We start from the raw sequence: 16,164 nt of genomic DNA, 5'->3' as shown, positions 1-16,164 counted from the left end.
CTACATCATCCAGTTTTGTGAAGCTACTAGAAGCTTTTGGTTGGGGTTTTTTCTATTGATTTTCTGTTTATTAATATTATTTTATTTTTCTTTCATTTTTTTAAATCCATGACTTTTTTTTCAAACTCGTGAGCTTTTCCTATCTCACAACCTTTTTCAAATCTGCGAACATTTTTTGTCAAATTCATGGGTTTTTCTAAATCATGAATTTTTTTCCAAATCCTTGACAAATTTAAAATATGCGAACCTTTTTCAAATTCATGAATAATTTCCGAATTCACAAACAATTTGTCAAATCCAGTATCTTTTTAAAAATCCACTAACTTTTTATAAACTCGCAAACTTTTGTTCAATTTTATCATATTTTTTTTATAACTCAATGTGTCAATGGTCAGTCAAACAAGCGAAGGGGGTACGGCCCTAGCGAGCCAGCAACTCGCAATGGTGGGTTGGCCCATGCGAGAGAGGATTGTGATCCCAGTTCCTAAACCAGCGCTGAAGGCACTGACTAGGAGCACTCCAGGCTACTGCTACTTTTTTATATAGTAGGGCCATCACCAAGTTTTTTTAGGGGTAAACATGCTCACTTTATTGCTCAACAGAAAGTTGGACAAGAATTACATTAGGGTCATGTGGGCTTAAGAACCAGACATGACGCCCTTCTGAAAGAGAAAGATCATGTTTAGCTAGGGAATGCACCTCTACATTAGACACACAACCTTCATGAACCATAGAGTAGGAGCTGAACGTCGTAATCCGGTGTTGTATCTCTTTGATGATCGCGGTGTTGTTTCCATTCGAGCCTTTACTTAAAATCAGAACCAAACTATTGCAATTAGTGGCTAGTTTTTTTTTAGGCAATCAGTGTCTAGCTTGATGTGAGTCAAATTGAGATCGGCCACTACTACCTGGAATATGGGAAAGGAATGCACATTGGACCAAAAGTTTTTTTTGAGACAAACATTGGACCAAAAGGTAAACGGGAGACAGCAGAGGTCCAATCAACTCTGTTTCTTCAACGTCTCTCTACCTGAGCACGATTCAGCCCAACTAAGGCCTTAGGCCCGCCAGACAGGACGATTTTGATGTCAAAAGCAAAAAAACAAAAGAACTCGCGAGGACGAATTCGTTATCGTCTTCCTTCCACGTCTTTATATCTGATGGCTCTTCTCCCCGTGTTCGAAGAGTACAAAAACAACCGCAATCCGCAATCGCGCAGGGATCCCGATGGCAGGCTCCGGCGAAAGCGCGAGAACTACGGCGGCGTCGCCTCCCGGACCGCCCCCCGGGTTCGGCGAGGGCGCCCCGCCGGACAACGCTCTGCACGCCCTGGGCTTCGAGTACACCCGCATCACCGGGAGCGAGGTCCTTGGCCGCCTCGCCGTCACCGAAACCTGCTGCCAGGTACGTGCGCGCGCCTGCCGCCGCCGCCGCCACCGGCCGTCTTGCCGGACCACGTGTGTATGTACTCGCGCCGTGATCGTCTTAATCAGTCGCTGCCGTCGGCGTGGTCGCAGCCCTTCAAGATCCTCAACGGCGGCGTCTCGGCGCTGATGGCAGAGTCGACGGCGAGCATCGGCGGGTACATGGCGTCCGGGTACCGGAGGGTGGCCGGCGTGCAGCTCTCCATCAACCACCTCAAGCCCGCCCGCCTCGGCGACCGCATCGAGGCCAAGGCGAACCCCATCCAGGTCGGCCGCAACGTCCAGGTAACTACAGTCTACAATCAAACACTATTTTATCCCCACACGAGACAAAATTCTTCCATACGCTGGTTCATCGTGCAGATCCCATTTTGTTTTCAAACGGAGTTCATCGCCCAAAATAAAAGATCAATTGATAAAAGCGAGTCTGCTACTGGCTTACTGCATCTGCAATTTGATTAGTCAGCTGCTGCATGTGGAAGGAATGGTCAAGATTCCGGGTTGGTTGGGCGTTACTAGTATAGAAAATTAAACGAGCAGACAGCAAGATGAGATGCACAAGTTTGACACTTCTGCTTGCCTCACAGGTCTTCTCTGGCGGCTAACACATTTCCCTTTTCAAACACACTAAAAGAAGAAAAATGTTCTGGGCAAGATAGTGACGGATGGGGTCAGATTAATTGCAGCAGTCCATGATTAACCATGAAATGTCCACGTATCATGCTGTCGGAATATACTTTGTTAAGACTCACTGAACTCAATCTACAATTATAGATGTGCATATGGCTCGTCTTCTATATTTTCCTTGTTTCTTCAGGTATTTCAGTTATTTGCACAATTTGTCAGTCAAAAGTGTCTGTATTTTCTGAAAAACCATTGTAAATCTGACAGGTTTGGGAGGTCCAGATATGGCTGTTGGATCCTGCCACATCGGAGCACAAAGATTTGGTATCATCAGCAAGGGTTACCCTGCTAACCAACTTGTCAACACCAGAGGAAATGAAGATCTATGAGAAGGGCATCAAGAAATATGCAAAGCTTTAGGAACTGTAATATGTTGAGCACAATATATAGCAGTCCAACAAAAATTAAGTATATAAGTTGATATCCAAATCACTTGATCAAGAATGTATCACTTGCAATTGTTTGCAAATGTCCAGGACTACCGTGACAAGCATGTATCACTTGATCAAGAATTTTAGTCGAGAAGTGATGATAATCCAAGTAAGAATTCAGATATAGTGCTACAGATTGCATATCCCGCCTCCCTTTTTTTTGTCATCCAGTCTGACATCTTCCTACATCACTAGTCATCTTCCTAGATCAATGCACTGTGAGACTCTGCCCGCATAGTATCTGAAGGAAATAGAATCATGACAAACTTTTCTTTCGACCAATTTTTGGGAAACTAATGAAAAGCTACCCAAGTTTTAGGAAGTAGTTGATGATACATTTACCCGTTACGTCTTCTGCAACTACTTTTGACAAGTTATCAGCTGTTTTCCAACTGTTGCAGAGCCTATTGAAAAAGAAGAAAACATTTGCCATTCTACGAATTAGAAATCATTTATTCAGATAATTTACTCACTCTCCATGTCGGCAATGAGAAGATGGCCAGTTACAGAACTGAGCTTTTCACCTGTAATCAGGATCAGGGAAGTTCCACCAACTAGCACTCTGTTCAACTTTTAGAACGGGTTTTGACCGGAAGAAATGACAAGTGCAGAACTGATATGGAACTTAAACTTTGTACTACAGGATAGGGTGATGCTTGAGATAGCTGCCAATGAAGTAACATTGGGGTAGTATTACTGAACGGTCAATTCTACTTAAGGCTAGAATTTGTGCAGGTGTAACTGGAGCTAGGTTTGTAGTGCAAACAACCATTTCAGCACATGAGCACAATTGCAGGGTGGTGACATTATTCTTTCAAACGCAATCTTTGAATTGATGATGGTTTGTATAGAAAAGAAAAACCCTCACTTGCGAGCTTGAACAATCAATGACAGGGTAGAACAGACAAAGGAACAAGGAGGCCAAGTGCAGAGCAACTGAACTAAATAAAAGGGGCTCAATAGGAGATTGATACTGTAATTCTCAAGCTCGCCATCTAAAACTGATATCATCATTCTTAAGTCAAACATAGAAATAAGAACAATGTGTTAATGATGAGATCAGTTTGTATAGAATCATAAGAAAATTATGGCATCTCTCTAAGGCACACATAAAGACAGTTGCTGCAACTTGCTTTGTCACAAAGGAAAATCTTCTAGTCTAAGTGAAGCTCATACCACACTAGTAACTAATACTATCAATACTATCAATTACCCGCAAAAATAAAACTAATACTATCAATTAAAACTAGCACAATGCATACAATAGATCTTGAGCAACCAGGAGGTAACATTATTTACATACATGTTTAATTTGGTCGTGAACTTGAACCAGGACCAGTAAGACATTTGGCTTTGCCTCTATCCCTTGATAGGACCAAAGCCGTAGATTCATGAATGATCGCTAACGATATGATATGACAGATAAATCTGTAACAAGGCTCTGACAAAGAAAGAAGTGTGTCATACTGATAGTAAATGATGTACTTGCAGGACTTGGTTTTTCGTTTTTGGACTTCGGGTTTCGGAGCATAAACTACTGTAAACTTGGATGTGGTATATGGTTTCATTAATGATAATGTAATGCGGGGAGGAGGGGGGTTCATAAAAACGTACATGACATTTTCACTAATGTTCGAAAATAAACCTGAATTTGTAATATCTTGCTGGCATTTATGTGACCCCGTAGGGTGGATTGCACATGTGATGAGCTTCATGCCAGAAACGGTGCCGAAGGACCCGGAATGGCAGGTGCCTGCCTATTGTTTCGCCAAGGACGACGACAGAATAGCCAACACCCACACCTCTGAACCTGGTGGGCATGAAGATGAGAGCTTTATCCCAAGATCAGAATGCAAGTCGGAGACTAGCCTATCTCGTGGAATCACGCCCTTCGTTGGTTAGTGCGTTCGTCTTGATGTCTCTTTGCACTCGACGCGCGTGTGTGTAACGACAAGAGTGTGCTACTGGTAAGTGTCTATATGGTTTTGTCCTCTATCATTAGCGCTTCACGTGGAATTTGATCCGTGTACCTTGTATAGCAGTGCCCTGGACAACAATATAAAGAGATAGTTACACGGTTTGCTGATATGTTAAAAAAGGAAAATGTTTGAACATGGCTGGTCGACACAACTTTGAGCCGGACGCACGCGATGCGTCCGATCTGGCTAGATCGCACGCATGGGAGGCAGCTCCGAGCGTCGTGCCATTCCACCTTGCAATGGGCGTCAACACCGCCCTTCTTATTCTCATCTCTTTCCCATCCTGTGAAATATCTCTCTTGTTGCTGTAGCAGCACATCTCCATCTCCTCCGCTGCTCATCCACCTTTTTTTTGCAGGGAATCCGAGTTTTTATTTCAATTCAATAGGGTTGCAATCAGCTATTACAAGATCCTTAACAAAATAAGGAGCTCTATGCAACCAACATGCATTGTTTCGAGTTGTCCATACATAATTCATAGGACAATGAGCTACCCTAGCTACCCTATTTTACGATCTAGCAATCTTATTCTGTTTGAACTCTCACTCTTTCATAGAATGTTTGATTTCTCGCTCATCCCCTTTCTTCTTCACCGCAGCAACAAACATCAAGGAGGGGCAGCAAAAACCTGGACTGTGCCCTCATAGGGGATCTTTTCGCTGCATTTATTTTGGTCCGTGTGCACTTATCGGTGCTAGGTCACGGCTGGGCTCGGAGGCCATCTTTTCGTCCGTGTGCACTATTGGGTGCTGGGTCACGGGTTGGGCTCGATGGCCTCTTTTATTTGTGCGCTTTGGCATCTTTCACAGCCGACAGCCGTGCATTTTCCCTGTGTTGGCGATACAGCTAGTAGAATTGGGCCTAATAAACTGGTCACGTCCTGATTAAACTTTCGGTATGGTACTAATCTGCCCGGTGGATTTCTTGTCCCGCACCGGCCCGAGGCCCGTTCCCCTTCCACTCTCGTGTCTTCGCCGCAGAGTCTCCTGCTACTCATGGCGGGTGTAGCACCTCTGCGTGCGCGTCGTCGCCGCCACCGCCAACAGCTTGGCCGCCGCGGTCGTCGTCGCCACCGCCAACAGCTTGGCCGCCGCGGTCATCGTCGCTGGGTCCTCCCTTTTCTCCACCTAGGTCAGTTAGCCTCCCTGCTCCCGTCATCCCCTCGGAACGGCAACGGCGGAGCAGCGAGGAAGCCCTAGGCACCGCCAATAGCATAGCCGTCGCCAACAGCCCTGCCGCCGCGGCCTAGGCAGCACCACGGCGTTCCGCCGACGCAGCCTTACACCACCGCGTCCCGCTGCCGCCGCCTCGCACCACCGCTTTCTGCCGCGGCCTCGCACCATTGCGTCACGCGACACCCAGGTCGCCGCTGCACCCAGACTCTGAATCTTCTCATTTATTTTGTTATTAATTCCACGGTTTATGCCCAACCTGGCTAGTTGGAGAGGAAAAACGGAAATATAAATCAATTATGTAATAGTACTCTCTTCATTATTGTCTTTAAAGGCCTTTTTCTACACAACTCAGGAAAAATTCATGTGTGCTTATCCTCTGTTTATGTTTACCAATCATAGTTTGAAACCTCATGACAAACTATTCTGCAGATCTTTTGTCAGAGAATGAAACTAATCTTTATTTATGCTATGGGTGGATTCAACCGGCAACGTATAGCCATTACTTCTGCTTGTCATACATGTATGATCGACAGAGATTTTGCCTATCCATGGAATACTTCTTTTTTCCTGTTTGTAATTAGTTTCTCCATTCTCGTCTAGATTTTGCAGTATTCCTTAGTATGTGTTAGTGACGTGGGCAAGAGTGGACTGATTCAGCTGTATTTTACCTTTTCAAATGCATTAGAAATTAGAAGCCATTGATTCTGGATTCGAAAAATCATCCAACTCATGATGGAGTATTGGCAGCTTCTGGAGCTTATTCTGCAAGATTACTTTGTAAAAAAGTTTCCTCCCATATCAAGTGATTTTTAAGTAGGTAAACTGAGATTCCATTATTCTGTATTTGACTGCGCAAGTGTTTTACAGAAGGTTAGAATTTTCTGTGGTTGACTTCTACTTCTCTGCAAGATGACTTGCTTTTCTGTTTTTCTTTGTTGCACATGTTTCCTGATGGACTTTGGTAAACCAATAATATTTGTTGAACCTGTTTGTGTTATATGCCGTGAGTCACATGTTCCCTAATTGATTTAGTGGATGTTTACCCATATTTCTTCAGCTTTCCTTCGAAATAAGCAGTGCCAAGTAAGCAACGAAAAGGGCTACTAACTGAGTTTACCAGGTTTCCTACTCTATCGGTGATATGTTACGACCCAAGCCTAAATGTGCAATGCTAGGGTTATCCGTTTAGATCTTATAAATTTTACATTCTGCTGTGAGCAATGCTTGTCAAATACTTTCTCTTGTTCATATTCTTATGTGAGCAATGCTACTATTAACTACGAGCAATGCATACCACTTGTGTTGTAATATATCTGAACTCGTTGTATACGTGCAGTAAGAGGAGGTTACAGATCTTAAAATGATGATACTATTAGTTGGAATTTGACTCTGCATGCACCGGCTAGAATGGAATAGGATTAGCAAATGAAGTAACTGCTCTCCTTGTTTGATCAAGGTAAAGATCACTACTTCTTTGCCATCATGATGAAATGCGCGAATATTTCCAGGTTGCTTATCCATATGTTTTGCATATATAATGAAACTAGTAAGCAAAAAGGATAATGTTGGTTCTCTGATTGTGATAATTTGGACATGACTCAGGCTCTTATTATTTGGCTACAGAGATCTGGTTAGCACTATCCTAAAGAATTATTTCTGTTAGTCGAAGATTCTTAAAAAAACGCTGGGTTGATATATAATGCTGCTTTAGTTGATAGCTGTGCAAATATGGAAGTTATATATGATGCTGTTTTGCTTGATAGCTGTGCAAATATCCATGGCATTTTATCTGTACATGTTGATACAGGTAAATAGTATAAGCAACAGATTTTAGACTATGAACACCTGATAATTATTTTCTGTTTTACATTTTAATAGCTAGACAAGAATAGGAATATGCTGTGCAGTTGGATAATTTGTTCTATTTTCTCACTGCAGGCCGCGAGAGATATTTTCACGAGAATATCTTTCACATTCAACCATTGTGCAAGTCCTGTCTTGCTTAAGGGACATGAGGATGTCTTGATTGCTGGCTGTATGGAAGCACATCCACACATGTAACTCAGTCATGTGGGATACATATATATTGTGTCGGAATCTGATGAGTGTGTGCGTGTTGATGGATTTTCTTAGTAGGTATAGTGCTGCATCGCTCATTTTTGTTAATATGTTGTGGTTGTTATAGCAAGGAAGTTTCAGTTTTATCTCCACTTAAGTGATTGACATGGAAGTGAATGTGAAGCATCAGTAATTATCCTAGTTGGTGACAGTAGAGCTAGCTGTATGCTCACTGTTTACATTACTTCTAACTTCTGTAATATGCTCACTGTTTATATTTTCTGAAAATGGTGATCCTTGTCTTTGACATTTTCTCATGTTCTGCCGAGCTGTTACTGATGGCCTGGTAATTCTGTGGTTACGAGAAGTCCATGTACTGTAGTAAATGTTTAATCTGCTTGAGGTTTCGTTTGCTACTGCTACATTTTCTCACCAAGCAGTAGACTTTATTTTAGGCAAGTTAAAATTCTGCTGCCGTACTATTACTGATGCTGAACATTGATCTAATCTGGCGAAGGGCAAGAGCGCGGAGAGCATAGGCAGACTCCAAGGAACGGAACAGGGCCGTTTCATAGGCAGGCTTTTTTTCCTTGGTGTTTCTTATTTGAATTTGTAGGGCTGTTATTTCCGTTGGAAATTACTTTCATTTTGAATAAGGGAAGTCCGTGTTTCTTATTTGAAGTTCGATGTAATTCTTGCTTTAGGCATTTCTGAATCCAGAGACAGCAATATGTTACTGAAATTTTTCTCGATTCTGATTGCTGCAGGAGGTCCGGATATGGCTCATGAACCTCACGGCAGCTGCGATTGAACACCATGGCTGGCTTCAAGCGCTCCTCTCCATGGCCGCCGCAGCCAGACACGCTAGTCGCCATGGTTGGCTTCCGGTTTTTGCTGTTAGAGCTGCATCCCGGCGACGGTGGCGATGCTGGAGTTGTTCAAGTGATGAGCGACAACCGACAAGGCAAGGATACAAGAGGTGTTGTGTTGAAAAAATCTTTAAAAAAGGAATTTGAACAAAAAGCCTGGTGCTAATGTATAGCACGTGCCAACCCAGGGGATGCAATTGCACTATTTTTTTACGACTGTGCCCTCGTAGGGGATCTTTTCACTGCATTTGTTTTGTTCCGTGCGCACTTATCGGTGCTGGGTCACGACTGGACTCGGAGGCCATCTTTTCGTCCGTGTGCACTGTTTGGTGCTGGGTCACGGGTTGGGCTCAGTGGCCTCTTTTATTTGTGCGCTTTGGCATCTTTCGCAGTTGACAGCCGTGCATCATCCCCGTGTTGGCGATGCAGTTAGTAGAATCCGGCCTAATAAACCTCTATTTATGTTTATCAATCATAGTTAGAAACCTCATGACAAACTATTCTGCAGATTTTGTGTCAGAGAATGAAACTACTTGGTATATCTTTATTTATGATGTGGGTGGATTCAACCGGCAACGTATAGCCGTTACTTCTGCTTGTCATACATGTATGATCGACAGAGAGTTTGCCTATCCATGGAATACTTCTTTTTTCCTGTTTGTAATTAGTTTCTCCATTCTCGTCCAGATTTTGCAGTATTCCTTAATACATGTTAATGACGTGCGCAAGAGTGAACTGATTCAGCTGTATTCTACCTTTTCAGATGCATTAGAAGCCATTAATTCTTGATTCGAAAAATCATCCAAGTCATGATGGAGTATTGGCAGCTTCTGGAGCTTATTCTGCAAGATTACTTTGTAGAAAAGTTTCCTTTCATATCAAGTGGTTTCTAAGTAGGTAAACTGAGATTCCATTATTCTGTATTTGACTGCGCAAGTGCTTTACAGAAGATTAGAAATTTCTGTGGTTGACTTCTACTTCTCTGCAAGATGACTTGCTTTTCTGTTTTTCTTTGTTGCACATGTTTCCTGGTGGACTTTGGTAAACCAATAATGTTTGCTGAACCTGTTTGTGTTATATGCCTTGAGTCACATGTTCCCTAATTGATTTAGTGGATGTTTACCCACATTTCTTCAGCTTTCTTTCGAAATAAGCACTGACAAGTAAGCAACAAAAAGGGCTACTAACTGAGTTTACCAAGTTTCCTACTCTATGTGTGATATGTTACGACGCAAGCTTAAATGTGCAATGCTAGGGTTATCCGTTTAGATCTTATAAACTTTACATTCTGCTGTGAGCAATGCTTGTCAAATACTCTCTTGTTCATATTCTTATGTGAGCACGCCTCTCGGTGCCGGCTGACTGCTATGGCCATTGGTGATTGGCGTAGCATGGCGTTGGTGTTGCAGCTGCTTTGGCATCTGGCGGTACCCTGGTTCAGCGAAGATGTGTGAGCGTTGGGGTGCATAACTTATTTTTTCTAGGCCGACAGGAGCAGTGTCGGCGGGCGTCATTACCTTCCTGAAGGCTCCATGGCAGTCACTCTTTGTCCTTCTTGGCGCTCTGGGTGAAAAACTGATCCCCGGGATTGGGCGTGGCGTATCCTTCTTGTAGGTACCGCTTTTGAGTGTATGTTTCATCGATGTCCAGCTTCACATATTCGTGGTGCATAGCTCATGATGAAGGTCTCAGTCGACTCCAGTAGTTCTTTTTGGTCCATTTGTAGTGTGCTTGGTGGCACGGGTGTTGCTATTCCTCGGCACCCTTGCATCTTACCTTGGATGTGTGTTGTGTATTGTGTGTGGTGGCGGCGTATTGTATGCAGTTGCGTGTATGTTGGCCGTTGCTTTATATATAAAGCGAGGCGAGCGTGTTTTTTAGTTAATTCATTTGTTGGCCCGTGGCAACGCACGGGCACTCTACTAGTCATCTGTAATTTCCAATTGTTGCATAGCATATTAAAAAAGAAGAAAATATTTGCGATTCTATGAATTGGAAATCATTTATTCAAATACTTTACTCACTCCGCATGCCAGAAATGAGAAGATGGCAACTAGCACCGTGTGCAACTTTTTTTTAATGAGTTTTGATCAGGAGAAATGATAAGTGCAGAAATCATATATGGAACTAAAACTTTGTATCACGGGATAGGGCAATGCTGGAGATAGCTGTCGATGAGATAACATTGGGGAAGTATTACTCAACGGTAGGGACATGGAGTATCTACACCCGATCTCAAATGCTCCCTCATGAACAGTAAAATCGAAAAAAATTCAAAAATATCTGAATTTTTTATGATGAACTTTAGCAAATGTTTTGTATGTTGGCAAAAATTCAGCACGAAACGACATTTGTGGAAGGCGTGGCAAAAAAAAACCAAAATCAATGTTCCAAAAATGCTAGTTTTGGAAACATTTTGAAGTGCTGATTTTGTTTTTTTCATGCCTTGCACGAATGTCGTTTCGTACTGAAATTTTGTATGCATACAAAACATGTGTCAAAGTTTATCACATAAAATTTAGAATTTTTTGAATTTGTTTGCTATTTTTTCCGATTCTATTGTTCACGCGGGAGCATTTGAGCTCGGGAGTAGAATAGGACTTTAGCAACGGTAAATTCTATTTAAGGCTAGAATTTGTACAGGTGTAACTGGAGCTAGCTGATACATTCCCTGTAGTACATAGAACAATTTCAGCACATGAGCACAATTGCAGAGTGGCAAAATTATTTTCTTTCAAAAGCAATCTTTGAATCGATGATCGTTTGTACAGAAAAAGAAAAACCCTCGCTTGCTTACTTGGACATACAATCATGTTAAAATTTGTCATTTGAACTTAGGATGTTCCTGGAGCCAGAAAACAAGTTTTAGCAGCTAGACTGGGGAGAGGAGAAATGTTGGACAGTAGAATTAGGAAGTGAAGAAGAACAATCGATAACAGGATAGAACAGGCAAAGGAACAAGGAGGCCAAATGCAGAGCAACTGAACTAAATAAAAGGGTCTCAATAGGAGATTGATACTGTAATTCTCAAGCTCGCAAGAAACTCATACTCACAACTTCGGTGCCACTCTCGTGCCCCTCGGACGGGACTGCCAATCATTTGCTTGGACAGTTCCAATGCTGCTTCCGTGCAATAGAAGATATGGCTCGGTCGATATGATCAAGTGCCGGTCATGGCTTCAAATCAGGATGTGCCATCTAAAACTGATATCATCATTCTTAAGTCAAACATAGAAATAAGAACAATGTGTTAATGATGAGATTAGTTTGTATAGAATCATAAAGAAATTATGGCATCTCTCTAAGGCACACATAAAGACAGTTGCTGCAACTTGCTTTGTCACAAAGGAAAATCTTCTAGTCTAAGTGAAGCTCATACCACACTAGTAACTAATACTATCAATACTATCAATTACCCGAAAAATAAAACTAATACTATCAATTAAAACCAGCACAGTGCATATAATAGATCTTGAGCAACCAGGAGGTAACATTATTTGCATACATGTTTAATTTGGTCGTAAACTTGAACCAGGACCATTAGACATTTGGCTTTTGCCTCTATCTCTTGATAGGACCAAAGTTGTAGATTCATGAATGATCGCTAACGATATGATATGACAGATAAATCTGTATACAAGGCTCTGGCAAAGAGAGGAGTGTGTCATACTGACAGTAGACGATGTACTTGCAGGACTTGGTTTTTCGTTTTTGGACTTCGGGTTTCGGAGCATAAACTACTGTAAACTTGGATGTGGTATCTGGTTTCATTAATGATAATGTAATGCGGGGAGGAGGGGGTTCATAGAAAACGTACATGGTATTTTCACTGATGTTCGAAAATAAACCTGAATTTGTAATATCTTGCTGGCATTTATGTGATCCCGTAGGATGAATTGCACATGTGATGAGCTTCATGCCAGAAATGGTGCCAGAGAACCCGGAATGGTAGGTGCCTGCCTATTGTTTCGCCAAAGACGACGACAGAACAACCAACACCCACACATCTGAACCTGGTGGGCATGACGATGAGAGCTTTATCCCAAGATCAGAATGCAGGTCAGAGACTAGCCTATCTCGTGGAATCATGCCCTTCGTTGGTTAGTGCGTTCGTCTTGATGTCTCTCCGCACTCGACGCGCGTGTGTGTAACGACAAGAGTGTGCTACTGGTAAGTGTCTATATGGTTCTGTCCTCTATCATTAGCGCTTCACGTGGAATTTGATTTGTGTACCTTTTATGGCAGTATCTTGGACAACAATATAAAGAGATAGTTATACGGTTTGCTGATATATTAAAAAAAGGAAAATGTTTGAACATGGCTGGTCGGCACAACTTTGAGCCGGACGCACGCGACGCGTCCGATTTGGCTAGATCGCACGCATGGGAGGCAGCTCCCAGCGTCCTGCCATTCCACCTTGCAATGGGTGTCAACACCGCCCTTCTTATCCTCGTCTCTTTCCCACCATGTGAAATATCTCTCTTGTTGTTGTAGCAGCACATCTCCATCTCCTCTGCTACTCATCCACCTTTTATTTGCGGGGAATCAGAGTTTTTATTTCGATTCAATAGGATTGCAATCAGCTATTACAAGATCCTTAACAAAATAAGGAGTGGTATGCAACCAACACGCAGTGTTTCGAGTTGTCCATGCATAATTCACAGGACAATGAGCTACCCTAGCTACCCTATTTTACGATCTATCAATCTTATTCTATTTGAACTCCCACTCTTTCATAGAATGTTTGATTTCCCGCTCATCCCCTTTCTTCTTCCCCGTAGCAACAAACATCGAGGAGGGGCAGCAAAAAGCTGGCCGCGCGATGCGCCCTGGCCACTACAAGCAACCTCGCGGCAGCTGCGAGCGGACGCCATGGCTGGCTTCGAGCGCTTCTCTCGATGGCCGCTGCACCCCGTGCGTTTTCTTGTAGGAAAAAGCTTTAAAAAAGGAATTTGAACAAAAAGTCAAGTGGCTAATGTCTAGCACGTGCCAACTCAGGGGATGCAATTGCGCTATTTTTTACGACTGTGCCCTCATGGCGGATATTTTCGCTGCATTTATTTTGGTCCGTGTGCACTTATCGGTGCTGGGTCACGGCTGGGCTCGGAGGCCATCTTTTCGTCCGTGTGCACTATTGGGTGCTGGGTCACGGGTTGGGCTCGGTGGCCTCTTTTATTTGTGCGCTTTGGCATCTTTCGCAGCCGACGGCCGTGCATATCCCTGTGTTGGCGATACAGTTAGTAGAATTGGGCCTAATAAACTGGTCACGTCCTGATTAAACTTTCGGTATGGTACTAATCTGCCCGGTGGATTTCTGAAGCCCGTTCCCCTTCTACTCGTGTCGTCGCCGCAGTCTCTCTCTCTCCCTCCTCTGCTCTGTGGGCGGAGGATCGCATCGTCCCCGAGCTCCTGCTACTCATGGCGGATGTAGCACCTCTGTGTGCGCGTCGTCGCCGCCGCCAACGGCTTGCCCGCCGCCGCCGTCGTCGCTGGGTCCTCCCTTTTCTCCGCCTAGGTTAGTTAGCCTCCCTGCTCCTGTCATCCCCTCGGAGCGGCAACGGCGGAGCAACGAGGAAGCCCTAGGCACCGCCAACAGCATAGCCGTCGCCAACAGCCCTGCCGCCGCAGCCTAGGCAGCACCACGCCGTTCCACTGGCGCAGCCTTACACCACCGCGTCCCGCCGCTGCCGCCTCGCACCAGGGCCGGCCCTGGGGCATGGGCAGGGGGGCGACGGCCCAGGGCCCAGCCCAGGGAGGGGCCCATGATGTAGTGCACATATATAATATAGCCAAGCAAAAATAGGTGAGAAAAAAAATTATGAGAGAAGAAAAACGAGATGAGGTAGGCCCATCAGATAGCAGGTAGCGATGAGCGAAGCGTCACGCACGCCGCACGGCAGGGCCGCTCGTTTCGATTGTGAAACAAATCAATCGAAGATCTCGCGGACGCCTCGCTCGTCTGTTCGTCCACTCGTCGCTGTGGTCGCCTCGGTCACCGTTGTGCGCGTCGCCCGCCGTGCGGCAATCCAGCAGCCGCAGCCCACAACAGTACGTATACGTATGTATGTGAGCAGTGAGCGCAGCCCACAGCAGTACTTATACGTATCCATGCATAACTCTCTGTATCATGTTCCTGATCCATCCCTGCAAACCCCAATTTCAGTAATTTCTTTTATTTTTTAGAACGTATTCAACTATTCATCCATGATCCATCCTCTAATTTCAGTGTACACGAAGTTCCAAATTTTAATGTATAATTTTCGAATTCAATCTTTCATAGTATGTATTCAACCATCCTTTTTTTGTCATTCTGTGCACATGTCTAGGGTTCCAATCATTCAAATCATCCGATGTATAAATTTCTAATTCCTTGAATAATTTTTTCTTCATAATATTAGGACATTAGCCCGCCATGTTGCCTAAGAAGCATTTGTCAGTTGCTCAAATAAGGAAAAAAAAGATAGAAAGGGATCTGAAGATTCAACAACTGAAGGGTACTTAAGTATTATTGTTGTCAATGGAGTCAGTTGAATTTGGTTCTTATTTAAGGTAATCATATCATGTTACTTTCAATTTTCTATCTTTTTAGTATTTCTGTCGTAATATGACATTGTCCAACAATTATTATGTTTAAGTTTATGTACCACGCACGCGCATACATACATATGATCTTAGGACATAGGGGCACATGGCCATCCTGACCTGGGTGGCCATAGGGACATAATATGCCATTGTCCCTATGTCCTAAGATCATATATATGTATGCGCGTGTGTGGTACATAAACTTAAACATAATAATTGTTGGACAATGTCATATTACGACAGAAATACTAAAAAGATAGAAAATTGAAAGTAACATGATATGATTATCTCAAATAAGAACCAAATTCAACTGACTCCATCGACAACAATAATACTTAAGTACCCTTCAGTTGTTGAATCTTCAGATCCCTTTCTATCTTTTTTCTCCTTGTTTGAGCAACTGACAAATGCTTCTTAGGCAACATGGCGGGCTAATGTCCTAATATTATGAAGAAAAAATTATTCAAGGAATTAGAAATTTATACATCGGATGATTTGAATAATTGGAACCCTAGACATGTGCATAGAATGACAAAAAAAGGATGGTTGAATACATACTATGAAAGATTGAATTCGAAAATTATACATTAAAATTTGGAACTTCGTGTACACTGAAATTGGAGGATGGATCATGGATGAATAGTTGAATACGTTCTAAAAAATAAAAGAAATTACTGAAATTGGGGTTTGCAGGGATGGATCAGGAACATGGTACAGAGAGTTATGCATGGATACGTATACGTACTGCTGTGGGCTGCGCTCACTGCTCATATACATACGTATACGTACTGCTGCGGGCTGCGGCTGCTGGATTGCCGCACGGCGGGCGACGCGCACAGCGGTGACCGAGGCGACCACAGCGACGAGTGGACGAACAAACGAGCGAGGCGTCCGCGAGATCTTCGATTGATTTGTTTCACAATCGAAACGAGCGGCCCTGCCGTGCGGCGTGCGTGACGCTT

At 43.4% G+C, this 16,164-nt stretch overlaps 1 protein-coding gene and 1 long non-coding RNA gene across 3 annotated transcripts; both read left to right on the top strand.

Moving 5' to 3' along the window:
• Positions 1-1,108: 1,108 nt before the first annotated feature.
• Positions 1,109-2,663, top strand: LOC125547715 (1,4-dihydroxy-2-naphthoyl-CoA thioesterase 1). Of its 2 annotated transcripts, XR_015619311.1 has the most exons (5): positions 1,109-1,404; positions 1,518-1,709; positions 1,788-1,924; positions 2,012-2,241; positions 2,316-2,425. XR_015619311.1 is itself a non-coding variant. In XM_048711520.2 (3 exons), exons 1-3 carry the CDS (start codon positions 1,228-1,230, stop codon positions 2,466-2,468), a joined length of 522 nt encoding a protein of 173 aa, XP_048567477.1. In that variant the 5' UTR covers positions 1,109-1,227; the 3' UTR covers positions 2,469-2,663. The 2 variants fall into 2 exon arrangements, 1 of the variants encoding a protein (XP_048567477.1); XM_048711520.2 differs by lacking the exons at positions 1,788-1,924; positions 2,012-2,241 and having other exon boundaries at positions 2,316-2,663.
• Positions 2,664-5,112: 2,449 nt separating this feature from the next.
• On the top strand, positions 5,113-10,480 carry LOC125508110 (uncharacterized). Its single transcript, XR_015603474.1, has 3 exons — positions 5,113-7,149; positions 7,632-7,829; positions 8,519-10,480. It is a non-coding gene; the product is annotated as an uncharacterized LOC125508110 (long non-coding RNA).
• Positions 10,481-16,164: the final 5,684 nt, after the last annotated feature.

This window comes from Triticum urartu, chromosome 1A (genome assembly GCF_056163025.1).
Source record: "Triticum urartu cultivar PI428250 chromosome 1A, HENAU_Tu73, whole genome shotgun sequence".
Classification (NCBI taxonomy): Eukaryota; Viridiplantae; Streptophyta; class Magnoliopsida; order Poales; family Poaceae; genus Triticum; species Triticum urartu.
This window is presented reverse-complemented; position numbering and strand designations above follow the sequence as displayed.

What these genes read in the sequence shown, in the direction of transcription:
- LOC125547715 (XM_048711520.2), top strand. Translation starts at nt 1,228, where the DNA reads ATGGCAGGCTCCGGCGAAAGCGCGAGAACTACGGCGGCGTCGCCTCCC. An exon ending in TCACCGAAACCTGCTGCCAG is followed by an intron (nt 1,405 to 1,517) that starts GTACGTGCGCGC and finishes GCGTGGTCGCAG; the next exon opens with CCCTTCAAGATCCTCAACGG. An exon ending in AGGTCGGCCGCAACGTCCAG is followed by an intron (nt 1,710 to 2,315) that starts GTAACTACAGTC and finishes TAAATCTGACAG; the next exon opens with GTTTGGGAGGTCCAGATATG.